General features: G+C 37.6%; 1 protein-coding gene across 1 annotated transcript in view; it reads right to left on the bottom strand.

The window, feature by feature from the left end:
- The window catches only part of PPP3R1 (protein phosphatase 3 regulatory subunit B, alpha), a 57,114-nt gene that overhangs the window by 3,694 nt on the left and 37,892 nt on the right, over positions 1 to 15,528 (bottom strand). Inside the window, exons 3-5 of the mRNA XM_059943160.1 lie at positions 7,312 to 7,488; positions 6,179 to 6,238; positions 4,398 to 4,582 (exon numbers count right to left, since the gene is read on the bottom strand). Coding sequence (XP_059799143.1) covers positions 4,398 to 4,582; positions 6,179 to 6,238; positions 7,312 to 7,488 — 422 coding nt within the window. The remainder of the gene's footprint in view (positions 1 to 4,397; positions 4,583 to 6,178; positions 6,239 to 7,311; positions 7,489 to 15,528) is intronic.

Below are 15,528 nucleotides of genomic sequence, written 5' to 3'. Positions count from 1 at the left end.
AGAGCTCTCCAACCTGCTCCAATCCAGGCCTGTCATCTATGGGTCCTCCTTCACCATCATCCTAGAGATTTCCTTCTTTCATGTTGGACCTTCTGCTTCCTGGATCCCACACTGTCTTCTTTTTTTGATTTATAACCTTTTTATAGTGGGAGCACATCCTCCAGTAGTTTCCCAAAAAGGGAGGCCGTGCATACCTGAAAATGTCTTTATTTCTACCATCTAGTTTGAGTTTATTGAGAGTTCTCACTTGGAAATAACTGTCCCTCAAAATGGTGAAGGCAATGCTTCCGTTGTCTTCTAGTTCCCAACTCTGCTGAGAAATTTGCCACCATTATGATTCCTGAATCTTTGTATGACACCCTTCCCCTACCCCTCTACTTTAGCTCATTGGAGGTTTGTAGAACCATCTGTTTTTAAATTTCATGACAATGTGCCTAGACCCACATTATTTTTATATACTATGCTGGGTACTTAGTAAGTCCTTTTGGTCAAAGAAGCTAACTACTTTTGATTCTGACATATTTTCTTGATTCATTTTTGACATTTCCTTCCCTGCATTTTCTTTCTGGAACCCTAGCATCTGGGTGTTAGACCTCCTAGAATGTATTTCAAAGTTTAAATGTCCAAGAGCTCTTTTATATATTCTCCAATTTTTGTTTCAAAGATCCAATATATTATATCCCTGAGGATAACCATGACAGATTTTTGTTCTACTCTGAAAGTTGTTACTGGCCTTGCATAGCCTGCTTCTCCAAGCTTCTTTTTCAGGTTTGATCTCATCTCTATAATCCATATTAGAGGCTTTCCTTGAATGTCTGGTGATCCGTGGCTCTCTGCTCCTGTGGAAAGGGCACTAGAGCCTCCACATACAAAATGGGGCTGTTGACTGTGGGCTGTGCTTTGAGTGATCAGGTAAGACCATTTCTGGAGATCAGACTTCCCAAAGAGGGCTGTCCCACCTCTTGCCTGGAGGGTACAAGTCTAGCTGCCAGGGAATCAGGTTAGGGAAGAAGAAGAAGGCTGGAGGTGTCAAAATACAAATACGCTTATCTTCACTTGATTCCCCAATACATACACATACACACACACACACACACACACACACACACACACCCAGCCCTATTTCACTTTCTCCAATCTCGCACTAAAGTGCAGGAGAAGTTAAACAGAGTCGGAAGGAGATCTTGTGTTCTAATTGCTTCTTTTTATTTATTTATTTTGTTCTTTTACTTTTTGGCACACCGTGCAGCATGCGGGATCTTAATTCCCTGACCAGGGATCAAACCCATGCTCCCTGCAGTGGGAGCGCAGAGTCTTAACCACTGGACCACCAGGGAAGTTGCTCTAATTGCTTCTTAAACTTTTAAGCAATTCTCCTGTTAGCCTCACCTTCACACCCAGTTTCAGTTACAGTGTATCACCACTTTCTGAGCCTTTCAGGGATTCCACCTTATAAACCAAGTTGCTTCTCAGCTTTCCAAGTTTCTAGCTTCGAATTTTTACTCCTGTCTGCTAAACCAATTAACCATTCAACTTTATAAGTTGCCAAATCTAGTTACTATCCTCTCTGCTATTCACTTGGTCCTTGTGGGTTTATAACCTTTTCTTTTTAACCCATTTAATTTTCAGTGGAGTTATGAGAGGAAGCAAAAGTAAATACATGTGTTCAATCCACCAACTTTAATCCTGTCACTAATCATTTATAATATTTGTGCATGGTTAAGTATTCTGAAAAATGTTAAAGTAGATATGTAGTATGTGATCTTTTAAAATAACTTCCTTGGGACTTCCCTGGTGGCTCAGTGGTTAAGAATCCACCTGCCAATGCAGGGTACACGAGTTCAAGCCCTGGTCCAGGAAGATCCCACGCCATGGAGCAATTAAGCCCATGTGCCACAACTACTGAGCCTGCGCTCTAGAGCCCATGAGCCACAACTACTGAGCCCACGCACCACAACTACTGAAGCCCATGCACCTAGAACCCATGCTCCGCAACAAGAGAAGCTACCGCAATGAGAAGCCCGCGCACCACAACGAAGAGTAGACTCCGCTCGTCGCAACTAGAGAAAGCCCGTGGACAGCAATGAAGACCCAATGCAGCCATACATACATACATACATACATACATAAACTGTCCTTTCTCTTTCACTGTTATAGCTTAAGAAATCAGAATAAAGAGAAATCAATGAAGCCAAAGTTAAGAGCTTGATAAATGTTCCAAAAAGTTGGCTTAATACACAAAACATTTTTCTTCATTCCTGTACTATGCCCTCCAAAAATACAAGTAAAGGCAATTTATCACAAAATGCTGAAAAACAAACTCAAAGCTTAGCTTACATCTTCAGTGTAATTAGTATCATTTCTATACCTACGGATGTATTTTAATTTCCTTTCACTGGTAAGTGATTTACATGTAAGTTTTAGTTTATATTTACTAAATGCAAGTAGTCTTCACTTATATACATCCCTTCCATTAACACTCCAGTCAAGAGTTTCCCTTTCTCGTTTTGTTCCCTCAAGTCTTGGAATTAATTTTTTTTTCCTTCTTTCGAAAACTGGCTGCTACCTATGATGCCACTACCAGCATGGTCTCATGTCACACACAATGCGATGCCCGTCCACGGGAGTCCTTCAGCAAGTGCTGGCAACAGTGAAGGAGGAAGGACTTCCCTGGTGGTGCAGTGGTTAAGAATCCACCTGCCAATGCAGGGGACACGGGTTCGAGTCCTGATCCGGGAAGATCCCACATGCCGCGGAGCAACTAAGCCCGTGAACCACAACTACTCAGCCTTCGCTCTAGAGCCCACAAGGCACAACTACTGAGCCCATGTGCCACAACTACTGAGCCCATGTGCCACAACTACTGAAGCCCACGTGCCTAGAGCCTGCGCTCTGCAACAAGAGAAGCCACCACAATGAGAAGCCCGCGCACCGCAATGAAGAGTAGCCCCCGCTCGCCACACCTAGAGAAAGCCCGTGCACAGCAACAAAGACCCAACGCAGCCAAAAATAAATAAATTAATTAATTTATTTATTAAAAAAACAGTGAGGGAGGAGACACAACGGAGGGACAGGACACAGAGCAGTACCACCTGGCATGGGTTCCAAATCTCAAGGCTCAAGCCTATCTAACTCTCTTCCAAAGAGACTTAAGAGTGTTTTTTAATTTAATTTTATTTATTTATTTATTTATTTATTTATTTATGGCTATGTTGGGTCTTCGTTTCTGTGCGAGGGCTTTCTCTAGTTGCGGCAAGCGGGGGCCACTCTTCATCGCGGTGCACGGGCCTCTCACTATCGCGGCCTGTCTTGTTGCGGAGCACAGGCTCCAGATGCGCAGGCTCAGCAATTGTGGCTCATGGGCCTAGTCGCTCCGCGGCATGTGGGATCTTCCCAGACCAGGGCTCGAACCCGTGTCCCCTGCACTGGCAGGCAGATTCTCAACCACTGCGCTACCAGGGAAGCCCCCTAGAGTGTTCTTTAAACTAGAGCACCACCCTACTTTTTGAAACAAAATGCAAAGATAGTATTCCCTTGAGATGAAGAAAGATCCTTAAAGGATCACGTGAACGTCTACTTAAATGCTGAAGTAGATACTTAAGTCCTTATATAACACACAACCAAAGTAATTTGTTTTCCCTGGTGTCGTCTAAGTAAAAAATGAAAAGAAGAGGAGGAAAATCTTTTATACAAAGATTTCCCAGTCATGACTGAAATTTTTCAAAAATTTTTCTTTGTTATCTTTGCCTTTCCTTTGCATTGTCCAGTATCTCTAGCTTACAGTTAAAACTGCTTTTAACACATCAAAAAGTTAGCATCTTTGCTTTAGGGGCAGGAGTAACGAAGAGAAGCAGTAAAATGGAAGCTGAGCCGTTGCCCCAGTTTCCACCTAAAGCTAGTTGTCTAGGCCTTCCCACAACTGTAGTCCCCGCCTCTGTGGAGCCCTTGCCCCAGATTACAAGAACTACCTACCCATCAGTAGCTTAGAAAAATAAAATCACCTTTTTACAATGCCTAGCTGCTGAGTTTAAGACAGACAGGGACTCCATTTCTGTTGTCCTCGTGAAACCAAGCCTCTGGATTCCTAGCTGAAACTCATGAACTCATATTTCCCACAAAAGTATTTTCAAACAACCTAGTTGTTCATTTGGGAGGCTACCAATAATAAGTAAAAGTTACTAGTACCATTCTTGTGGCGTTTTATCAGACAATCACTGAGAATATTAATTATTGAGAATAAAATTAGTAACAATTACAACAAAGAACATTTCAAAACCTTGAATATGGGGCAATTAGGCAAAATCAAAAATAGAAATGTCTAGGGCAAAATAAAGGAATTCTCTATTAAGTGGTATTAAAAATGTTTTCATGAAACGTTAACTAATGAAAGTACTTACAGCACAGAATTCTTCAAAGGATATTCTTCCATCTCCATCCTTATCTGCATTTATTATGGTTTTGTCCACGATTTGCTGTAACTGTGTATCTTTCAGATTGTTCCCCACCATCATCTTCAGCACCTGGAAGAGTTCCCCATTGGAAATATAGCCATCTTTATCCATGTCATAGATACGGAAAGCAACTAAAAAGAGAGTAAGGAAAATCAATGGCAAAATCAAAGGCAATCACAAACGAATACTTTCAATGAGAGAGAGAACAATAAGCTGCCAAACAATTAGAATTCTACTATGAGGACAGTTCCTTCCTACCCAGAGATGTCTTTAGGTGAAAATGGTTAAGAGTATATGGGCTATGGGACTTCCCTGGCAGTCCAGTGGTTAAGACTTCACCTTCCAATGCACGGGGTGGGTTTGATCTCTGGTTGGGGAGCTAAGATCCCACATGCCTCACGGCCAAAAAACCAAAACATAAAACAGAAGCAACAATGTAACAAATTCAATAAAGACTTTAAAAATGGTCCACATTGGGCTTCCCTGAATCCGCCTGCCAGTGCAGGAGACACGGGTTCAAGCCGTGGTCCTGGAAGATCCCACATGCCATGGAGCAGCTAAGCCCGTACGCCACAACTACTGAGCCTGCGCTCTAGAGCCCGCGAGCCACAACTACTGAGCCTGTGCGCCACAACTACTGAAGCCCACGTGCTAAAGCCCATGCTCTGCAACGAGAAGCCACCACAATGAGAAGCCCATGCACTGCAACAAAGAGTAGCCCCCGCTAGTCGCAACTAGAGAAAGCCCACGCACAGCAACAAAGACCCAATGCAGCCAAAAATTTTAAAAAAAAAAAGGTCTACATAAAAAAAATCTTTAAAAAAAAAAGAGAGTATATGGGCTATGGAGTCAAGACTGCTTTGGCCAATTAGTGTAGCCTAGAGGTAAGTTATTTACCCTTCCTAAGCTTCATTTTCTGCACATATAAAATTGGGGCTAATAATAGTTCTAACCTCCCAGGTTCTTTACAGTACTGAATGAGATAATATACAATCAAAGACAGCAACTGTTATTGCTATTATTCTCATTTATATCAAAAAGAGTTCGTTTGCAAAGGATGTTTGCATATAGCCAGCACCTCAGAGAACTGTTATTAAATACAACATCTCTCTAGTTAAGAGCTGCAGAAACTAACACACCATTGTAAAGCAATTATACTCCAATAAAGATGTTTAAAAAAAAAAAAAAAAAAAGAGCTGAATGCTTTAAAAAGATATCAGATGTTCCCTATGATAGAGGCAGCCTACGTAAACCAAAATAGTGGACTTCTGGCTAAATAATTCTGAATACGAGTGTAAATGAAGTTAACCTAATCACATTAGAGCATTTCTTCTCACTTTCATGCCAACATTTTATAATAACTATAAATGGAATATAATCTTTAAAATTGTGAATCACTATATTGTACACCTGTAACTTATAAAACACTGTACATCAACTATACTTCAATTAAAAATAAATCTCTTATCTAAGACATGTAATTCATATGGCTGTAGAAGGAAATTCTATTTTCCTTCTATCCAACTAAAAGCAACAATGACACATCATTAAAAAATGCAAACTGCAAATGTCCAGAAAGGATCTTCTCCAGAATGTAAAATTTTTGTTATGTTTACTAAGGATCTAGAAGAAAAGACATCTTTTAGAATATTTTAAAAGGAGGTCATAATGCAGTATGGGGTAGTGGTCTAAGAGGGAGAATGAACTCAGTGAAGAGAAATACTTACACCTCAACTTCTGTTCCTTATCTCCTTTGACACTGAACTGAGAGACTCCCTCAATGAACTCTGAAGAAGAATAAAAAATGTTTACAAATCAGAAGTTTCAATTTTTTACAAAGAAAAACAATACGTACCCACATACACACACACACACACAAACCCCTATATGCTCACAAAAAGATATTTTCTTGCTGCAAAAGAAAATATTACTAGCGGTGTTTAAAATTGAAAAAGCCAAATTTGAAACTTCGCAACGAACGAGGTTCTATATATATACATTTTAATCTGAACTTGGAGTTCTCTAAAGTCAAATCAATTTAAACAAATATTTACTTACGCTACAGAGCATAACACTCAAAAACATATTCTTTAAGCTATTTAACTCTTTTTTCTTAGAATATGACAAAAGGGGGCTTTAAAAAAAATTTACGTTGTTTGGCAGAAAAAAAATAATTTTGGATTTCTGGTTCCAAAATTCAGAATCATTTAAATAAACTGTTGGAAGTTTCATAACAAATGGTCATTTTTCTTCACTGCCTGATAAACACTAAATCATAACCAGTTTTAAAGCCCTTCACTTATAATCCAATTCCTCAAACTAAAATAACAAAATCTGTTGATTCCCTGGTGAAATGAAATGTTTATTTACTTTAAAGTGCAGAATCAAATGGTTAATATTAGCAAAAGCACTACTGTCTTTGTAAAATCTAGATTAACTAAATTAATCCTTTCTATGATAATACTCATATCTTTATTACTTCAGCTTACTTTTTATTGCTGACTTAGTATTAAGTCTCATTCTTTTATAAAAGGTTTTAAAAATGTAGCTTCTAATATTATAAGTTTCCCTAAAGTGAGACTAATTTTCTAACAAAAGAAATACTAAATCTCATTTTTTTAGATTACCTTAAAGGGCAATTTGAGCATTTATGACCCCAAAAGTAAAAGATCTTATTAGTCCATTAAGGTTCATATATCACAGATTTTGAGGTTTGAACGTAATCTATCTTTATAAGAAAACCAGTAATACAAAGACATTGAAGAAAAACTAAATTTTTCAGACATTTTTGTACACAGAGCTGTAAGAGACTATTCATAGATTATCTAACTTGTAGTTTTAAAAAAAAATACTTCCTTACCTTTAAAGTCTACTTCTCCATTCCCATCTGTGTCAAATATATCTATTACTCGCTGTACTAAGGGATTCTGTTGTAACTCAGGCAGAGACATGAACTCTTCCACACTCAAAGAACCAGAATTGTCCAAATCGAGCTTCTTAAATCTCTTTCCTAGCCTTTTAATTTCATCAGCATCAACTAAAAGCAAACAAAAAGAGGCAGCAAGATTTACCAAACGATTTTGTGATAATTATAGGAAAAAAATTCACCACTTATCCAAGAGTTTAATTTCCAATTTAAAGAGTTGCATATACGATTGACTAATTTCTTATAACAAAGAAAATATATCATAAAATTTTTTTTGTTACCCTTTTGTTTGTCTGCACCTGCCATAACATACAACCAACTGTATGCTGAGTAAGATATTACACGATTAACAATGCTAAGCTGATTCATGGAAGTCAGGTGGTTCTTACCAGGCAGACTAAATCAATCTCTATGTACCAGGCACTCTAATTGTCACTTATCTTGTAAAATTTTAATTTAGTTTATTTCTAGCAGTTCATGGTTCAAAATTTGAACATGGTTTGAACACAGTTCAATATTCAAAGCCTCCCTCCAACGTTGCCAGCTTCTTGAATATTCTTCTAAAGATATTCTTTGCAAGTATGAGCAAAGAAAACCCAGCATTTTTCAATTTTAATTCTTTAATTAAATTTTTAAGAAAAAATTTTATAAAGGTTAAATTTTTAAAGGTTATTTTCCATTTACAGTTATTACCAATATCCTAAAAATCAGGCACAGATCTTTAAAACAGATCAAACCCACCTTGGCAGCACCATTAAATGCTTCAGCTCTGCACTTCGTACAAGCTAAATATAAAGAATTCCAACTTTTGGCACCAACTTTCATCAAAGATTTTTTTCTGCTACTTGGGATCATACTCCCTTAAAACAGATGAACAAGGAAAAACAAACAAACCTCACCCTTTTGACTCATCTTGTGACTCAGAGATACTGTTTTTCATATGTTTTGCCAAGCTGACACTCATGTTATTTTTCCACTTTTTGTAAGGATACCTTTGGGAGGACTATCTTTTTTAGTAGTTGGAAGTGCCTACATATTCAATTTACATTATATTATACAAAGTATTATAACAGTTAATCTTATAGTCATACATATATGTCTCTAAAATTTAAGATATTAAAAACTTAGATATTATAGTCTGAGTTTATAATATAGGTATATATTATAATAATATAGGTATTACTATGGAATGTTTACATGGAAAACAGCAAATTAAATTGTTGAGACCATACCCAGATCACTGCACCCTTGAATATACACAGGAATAAATGTGAAATCTAGATGGTTACCTATTTTAACAAGTGATTTCAAGAATCTTATTAATATTACCACATAAAATAATTAAGAAGTTGCTTTTAGAGAGCTCATGTTGCTACAGTAAATTTAAATAAATATTTCCAACTGGACATATTAACGCTAGAGAGTATATAATATTAATAGCGATAGAAAGGTTGCTTATTCATTCATCATCTTCTCAGATGAAGAAACATTAACCATCTCTCTTTATTATACATATATTTTTCATCATTTAGAAAAAAAGAATGTAAGAGATTCCCAACAGTAGCAAAGAGATGTAGGCCTCTGGCTCGTCAAGCACTGTTATTACTATACACACACACACCAAGCTGCTCCTCCACTGTTACGTGATTTTGAGGTTTCTCAGAATGAAAAGGAAAAGAAATAAGCAGAATGGTAGAAAAATAAACTTTCCTCAAATTTTAGCCAATTCCCCAAATTTGTAAAATAGTAATAAGTAGCAACAAGACTACTCCTTCAGGAAATTCTTTTAATAGCCACTTTATAAATAATTTATTACCTATTAGCCCATTAACAATTTAAAACAAAATAAAGCAAGTCTTATCAAATCCTCCTAGTGATAATAGTATCTTCAAAGAAACAACTAAATGCAATGTGGGATCCTGAATAGAATCCTGGAAAAGAAAAACTTTCCAGTGTCACAATTTCCTTTTTCACTAAAATATACAGTTTAACAGTATTGTAAGAATGTTAATTTCTTGATTTTGATAATGATAATTGCACTTTAAGTCTGTGAGATGTTAACATCAGAGGAAGCTTGGGTGAGTGATATTTGGGAACTCTATTATTTTTGCAACATTTTTGTAATTTTTCCTTAAGTCTCCTCTAATTTGTAACAACTCTCAATTTTTTCCTTGTGTTTCATGACTTTGAAACTTCTGATCCAGTATTCTGTAAAATATCCCTCAGAGTGAGTTGCTGATGTTTTTTCATGATTAGAATCCTTTGGGGCAAGAATACCATAGAAATGATATGTCCTTCTCAGTGCATCGTTATCAAGGGGTTCATGATGTCAACATGTCTTTTCACTAGTGATGCTAATTTTGATCACTTGGCCAAGGTGGTTTCTGCCAGATGTCTCCACTATAAATCTACTATCTTTCCCTCTGTATTAAAAAATATTGCGGGGGAATACTCTGAGACTATTCAAATATCCTACTTTCTCCTCAAAGTCTAATTTGAGCATCATCTCGGTAGGTCTTGTTTGCAAAATTTTATTACTGTGGTATTGCCTAATAATGATTTTCTTTTTCCCTCATTATTAACTGGACTGTTCCTGTCAAAAAACAAAACAAAACAAACCTGTCCCCTTTCCCTATTTGTTTCTTTATTCAATTATTCGTATCAGCATGGATTCATGGGTACTTACTTTATCTTATGGGTTAAAATCCAATGTCATTACCCGTTAACCAAATTATTCCAGCTTTGTTCTTTAGGTACTACCTCAAGTTGGCTCCTGTGTGACTTTTCAACAATCCCCAATTTGAGCATTTCCTTATTTTCTGGCACCATAAAATGTTCCAGTCTCATCCTGACTATGTATTTCTAAGAAGATATGCCCCAATCTCGTTTGTATGGCAGGATATTTAGAACTATACTATAGAATGAAAACTATAGATCCCTAATAAGGGATCTTAGAGGTACTGTGGAAAGAGCCATCAGATATGATAAAATTACCTATGGAGAAACATGTGGTTTTTTTTTTTTAATTTATTTTTATTTCTGGCTGCATTGGGTCTTCGTTGCTGCACGTGTGGGCTTTCTCTAGTTGCGGCGAGCGGGGGCTACTCTTGTTGCAGTGCGCAGGCTTCCCGTTGCGGTGGCTTCTCTTGTTGCAGAGCACAGGCTCTAGGTGCGCGGGCTTCAGCATTTGTGGTGCGCGGGCTCAGTAGTCGTGGCTCGCGGGCTCTAGAGCGCAAGCTCAGTAGTTGTGGCGCACGGGCTTAGCTGCTGCACAGCATGTAGGATCTTCCCGGACCAGGGCTCGAACCCGTGTCCCCTGCATTGGCAGGCGGATTCTTAACCACTGTGCCACCAGAAGCCCCGAGAAACATGTACTGAATAACCTTGTAAAGACTACCCCAAGAGGGCTTCCCTGGTGGCGCAGTGGTTGAGAATCTGCCTGCTAATGCAGGGGACACGAGTTCGAGCCCTGGTCTGCGAAAATCCCACATGCCGCGGAGCAACTGGGCCCGTGAGCCACAATTACTGAGCCTGCGCGTCTGGAGCCTGTGCTCCGCAACAAGAGAGGCCGCGATAGTGAGAGGCCCGCGCACCGCGATGAAGAGTGGCCCCCGCTTGCCGCAACTAGAGAAAGCCCTCGCACGAAACGAAGACCCAACACAGCTAAAAATAAATAAATAAATAAATAAATAAAGTAGCTATTAAAAAAAAAAAAAAGACTACCCCAAGAATAAAGCCTTATAGTGTTGTCAATAGAAGCTATTGGGTAGTTTTTCAACATAAAGATTAATTTAAAAGTTTTAAAGTCTTCTGTAAAATTCATCTTCTACAAAAGTAATGACTGTATTTCCAATGTTACCCCAAATAAGAAATCAAAACCACCAGGGGGCGCAGACAAAACCTTCACAAGCAGCTCCAAAAAACCGCCTAATTTTATAACAACCTTGTGATTAGACTAGCAGTCTAATATTTATATTTTGCACAGAATACTTTAACAGAACAAAGCAAAGAAAGCTCCCTATTAATACTGAAAGAGAATCAAAAGGCATATTATGAAAAATGGACATTTGTGCTGTGTCTTTTCCTTACAAATGAAAAACTTTCATCCACTTTAAAAGGTCTAGATTCTAGAGGTATATCATTAATTTTCTAATGCAAGAGGCAACACATGCTTTTGGTGTTTCTAGATTAAAATTATTACACACTTAAAAAATTATTAATTATCAAATATACATAGCTACACATCAGCACCAATAAAAGAATTATCAAGTTGTAATCAAAACGCTAAAAGGAAATTGTAAACCAACTTTGGGAAATAGCTGATATTCCAAAACCGCATTATTAAATATATAGTTCTACAGGTTCTGACAAACGTATACACCTACGTAAGCAGCACTGCAATCAAGACAAAAGAAGCACATTTCACATCCCAAGATGTTTCCTCGGGTCCTTTCCAGTCAATCACAAACACACCGCACCCCCTCCCCACCACAACCCTAGGTAACCACTGTTCTGCTTTCTGTAACTAAATTCTGTCTAGAATTTCACATAAATGGGATCATAGATACGTACTCTTGTGTCCGTCTTCCTTTTCTCATTAAGTTTTTGACATTAATCCAAGTTGTTTCATATGTCAGTAGTTTCTTCCTTTTTATGGCACAGTAGTATATATATATAGTCCATTGTATGGTATACTACAATCAGTTTATGCATTCATCTGTTAACAGACATTCCTATTGTTTCCTGTTTGGGACTATTAGGAATAAAGATTCTAAGAATATTATACTTATACTTAAGTCTTTTTGTAAGCAAATGTTTTCCTGGAATTGCTGGGTCATAGGGTAAGCATACATTTGACTTTCAGAAACTGTTAAAAAGTTTTCCAAAGTGGTGTACCATTTTACACTCCCACTGGCAATACCTGAGAATTCCAGGAGCTCTACCTCCTTGCCAACTCGTGAAATTGTGAGTCTTTCTAAGTTTAGCCACTCTGCTGGGTGGCGGCAGTATGCGATTATAGTTTTAACCTGCATTTCTCTGAGGATTAATTATCTTGAGCATCTTTTTCATGTGATTATTGGCAGCTGATATATCTTCATTTAAGTGACTTCAAATATTTTACCCTTTTAAAAGGTGGGCTGTCTTTAAAAAGTTGTGTGATTCTCTCTTTATACTGATTGGTGCAAGTCCTTTGTCAGGTGTAGGCATTTCAAGTATCTTCTCCCAGCGTATAAGCTGCCTTTAAGGAGCAAAAACCTTCAATTTTGATGAAACCCATTTTTTTCTTTTATGATTCATGTTTTACAAATAAACTAAAAATCCTTGCCTATGCTGGTCGTGAAGATTTTCTCTGATGTTTTCTTCTAGAAGTTCCATAGTTGTGGCTTTTACGTTTAAATTTATGACCCATGTTTTTTGTACATAAGTAAGGGTAAACTTTTATTCCAGCTATTTTGTTCAAAAGACTCCCCCCCTTACAATGGTATCTTTGATGTTTTTGTCAAAAATCAATTAACTGTATAAAGTAACATGTTGTACACCTTAAATTTACATAATGTTACATGTCAAATATCCAATTAAAAAAATTTTTTTAAATCAATCAATGGACTGCCCTGGTGGTGCAGTGGTTAAGAATCCGCCTGCCAATGCAGGGGACACGGGTTCGAGCCCTGGTCTGGGAAGATCCCACAAGCTGTGGAGCAACTAAGCCCGTGCGCCACAGCTACTGAGCCTGCGCTCTAGAGCCCGTGTGCCACAGCTACTGAAGCCCGCGCGCCTAGGGTCCGTGCTCCGCAACAAGAGAAGCCACCGCAGTGAGAAGCCTGTGCACTGCAACGAAGAGTAGCCCCCGCTCGCGACAACGAAGGCCCAACGCAGCCAAAAATAAATAATTAAATTAAAAAAAAAATTTTTTTTTTTTAAAGTATACCTGGGCTTCCCTGGTGGCGCAGTGGTTGAGAATCTGCCTGCCAATGCAGGCGACACGGGTTCGAGCCCTGGTCTGGGAAGATCCCACATGCCGCGGAGCAACTGGGCCCGTGAGCCACAACTACTGAGCCTGCGCGTCTGGAGCCTGTGCTCCGCAACAAGAGAGGCCGCGATAGCGAGAGGCCCGCGCACCGCGATGAAGAGTGGCCCCCACTCACCGCAACTAGAGAAAGCCCTCGCACAGAAACGAAGACCCAACACAGCCATAAATAAATAAACAAATAAAATAAAAAATTTAAAAAAAATATTAAAAAAAAAAAAGTATACCTGAATAAAAGACTTGTTATTTAAAAAAAAATCAATCGAATACACACACATGGGTTTATACCCTCTACTCTGTTCCACTGATTTATTTATCTTATGCCAATACCACAGTTTTATGTTTTAGTCTTTAAACCAGGGAACACTGTCCTCACACTTTGTTGTTCTTTTTCAAAATTTTGCCAGCTCTTCTAAGACCTGGGTTTTCCCATATAGAATTAACAATTATTTGGTAATTTTTATTAAAACCCTGCTGAAAATGATTGGGATTGTCTTGAATCTACAGATCAATCTGAGTAGAACTGATACCTTAACAGTATCAAAGTCTTCCAATCTATGAATATGGTACCTCCCTCCATTTACTTAGGTCTTTTTAAGTTTCTCTCAGTGATGTTTCATAGTTCGGTGTATAGATCTTACATATATTTGGTTAAATTTACACTTGAATATCCCAATGTTTTTATTCTATTATAAATGGTATTTTTGTCAATTTCACTTTTTTTCAATTGTTCACCGCTGCTATAGAGAGATTCCACTGCTTTTTGTATATTGCCCTTGTATCCTACAATCTTGCTAATAAGTTCACTTCTTATTTCTAGGAACAGGATTTACTACATACACAACCATGTCATCTGAGAATAAAGACAACTTTACTCCTTCCTTTCCAATCTGAATGTATTACATTTCCTCTACTGGACTTAACGTACTGGCTAGAACTTCTAGTACAATTTTGACTACAATTGGTCAGAGTGAAAAACTACTTTTTTCCCCATGGAAAGCATTCAGTCTTTCATCATTAAATAAGTATGATGTTAGCTATAGGTTTTTGGTAGGTGCCCTTTATCAGGTTGATATAGTTCCCTTCTATTCCTAATTTGCCAGAACTATTTATCATGAATGGCTACTGAACTCTGTCAAACAAATACTTTGCTACAACTATTGAGATGTTTTTTCTCTTTTATTACGTCAATATAGTGAATTACATTAATTGATATTTCCAGATAAAATCATACTCCTGGGATAAACTCCACTTGACCATGCTTTATTGTCCTTTTTACATATTGCTGGATTTGACTTACAAATATTTAAGGATTTTTACACATATGTTCATGGTGAATACTGGTCTACAGTTTTCTGTGTCTTTGGTATTGCTATCAGTATAACACTAGCTTCTATTTTTTGAAGGATTCTTTATGTTTTTCCATTAAATGTCTGCTAGAATTTACCAGTAAAGCCATCTGGGCCCTGGAGTTTTCTTTGTGAGAAAGAATTCAATTTCATTAATAGATATAATGCTATTAAGATTTCCTATTTCCTTTTGAGTCAGTTTTAGGAACAGGCATACCTTGAAGATATCGCAGGTTTGGTTCTAGACCACTGCAAGATAGCAAGTCACATGAATTTTTTGGTTTCCCAATGTGTATAAAAGTTATGTTTACACTATACTGTAGTCTATTACGTATGCAACAGCATTGTCTAAAAAAAAAATGTACATACCTTAATTTAAAGGTAAATTAAATTATGCTAAATTTAATAAATTATGCTAAAAATGCTAACTATCATCTGAGCCTTCAGCAAGTCGTAACAGAAACATCAAAGATCACTGATCACAGATCACCATAACAAATATGATAACAATAGTGAAAAAGTTTGAAATATCGCGAGAATTACCAAAATGTGACAAACAGCCGCAAAGTGAGCAAGTGCTGCTGGAACAATGGTATCAATACACTTGCTTTATACAGGGTTGCCACAAACCTCCAGTTTGTTTAAAAATTTTAAAAAAGCCAAAAGACAAAAAACAGTATCTGTGAAGCACGATAAAATGAAGTACAATGAAAAGAGGTCTGCCTGTATTCGTTTTTTCAAGGAATTTGTCTTGTTTCATCCAACGTGTAGAAC

The sequence above is a fragment of the Balaenoptera ricei genome, chromosome 13 (assembly GCF_028023285.1).
Source record: "Balaenoptera ricei isolate mBalRic1 chromosome 13, mBalRic1.hap2, whole genome shotgun sequence".
Classification (NCBI taxonomy): Eukaryota; Metazoa; Chordata; class Mammalia; order Artiodactyla; family Balaenopteridae; genus Balaenoptera; species Balaenoptera ricei.
This window is presented reverse-complemented; position numbering and strand designations above follow the sequence as displayed.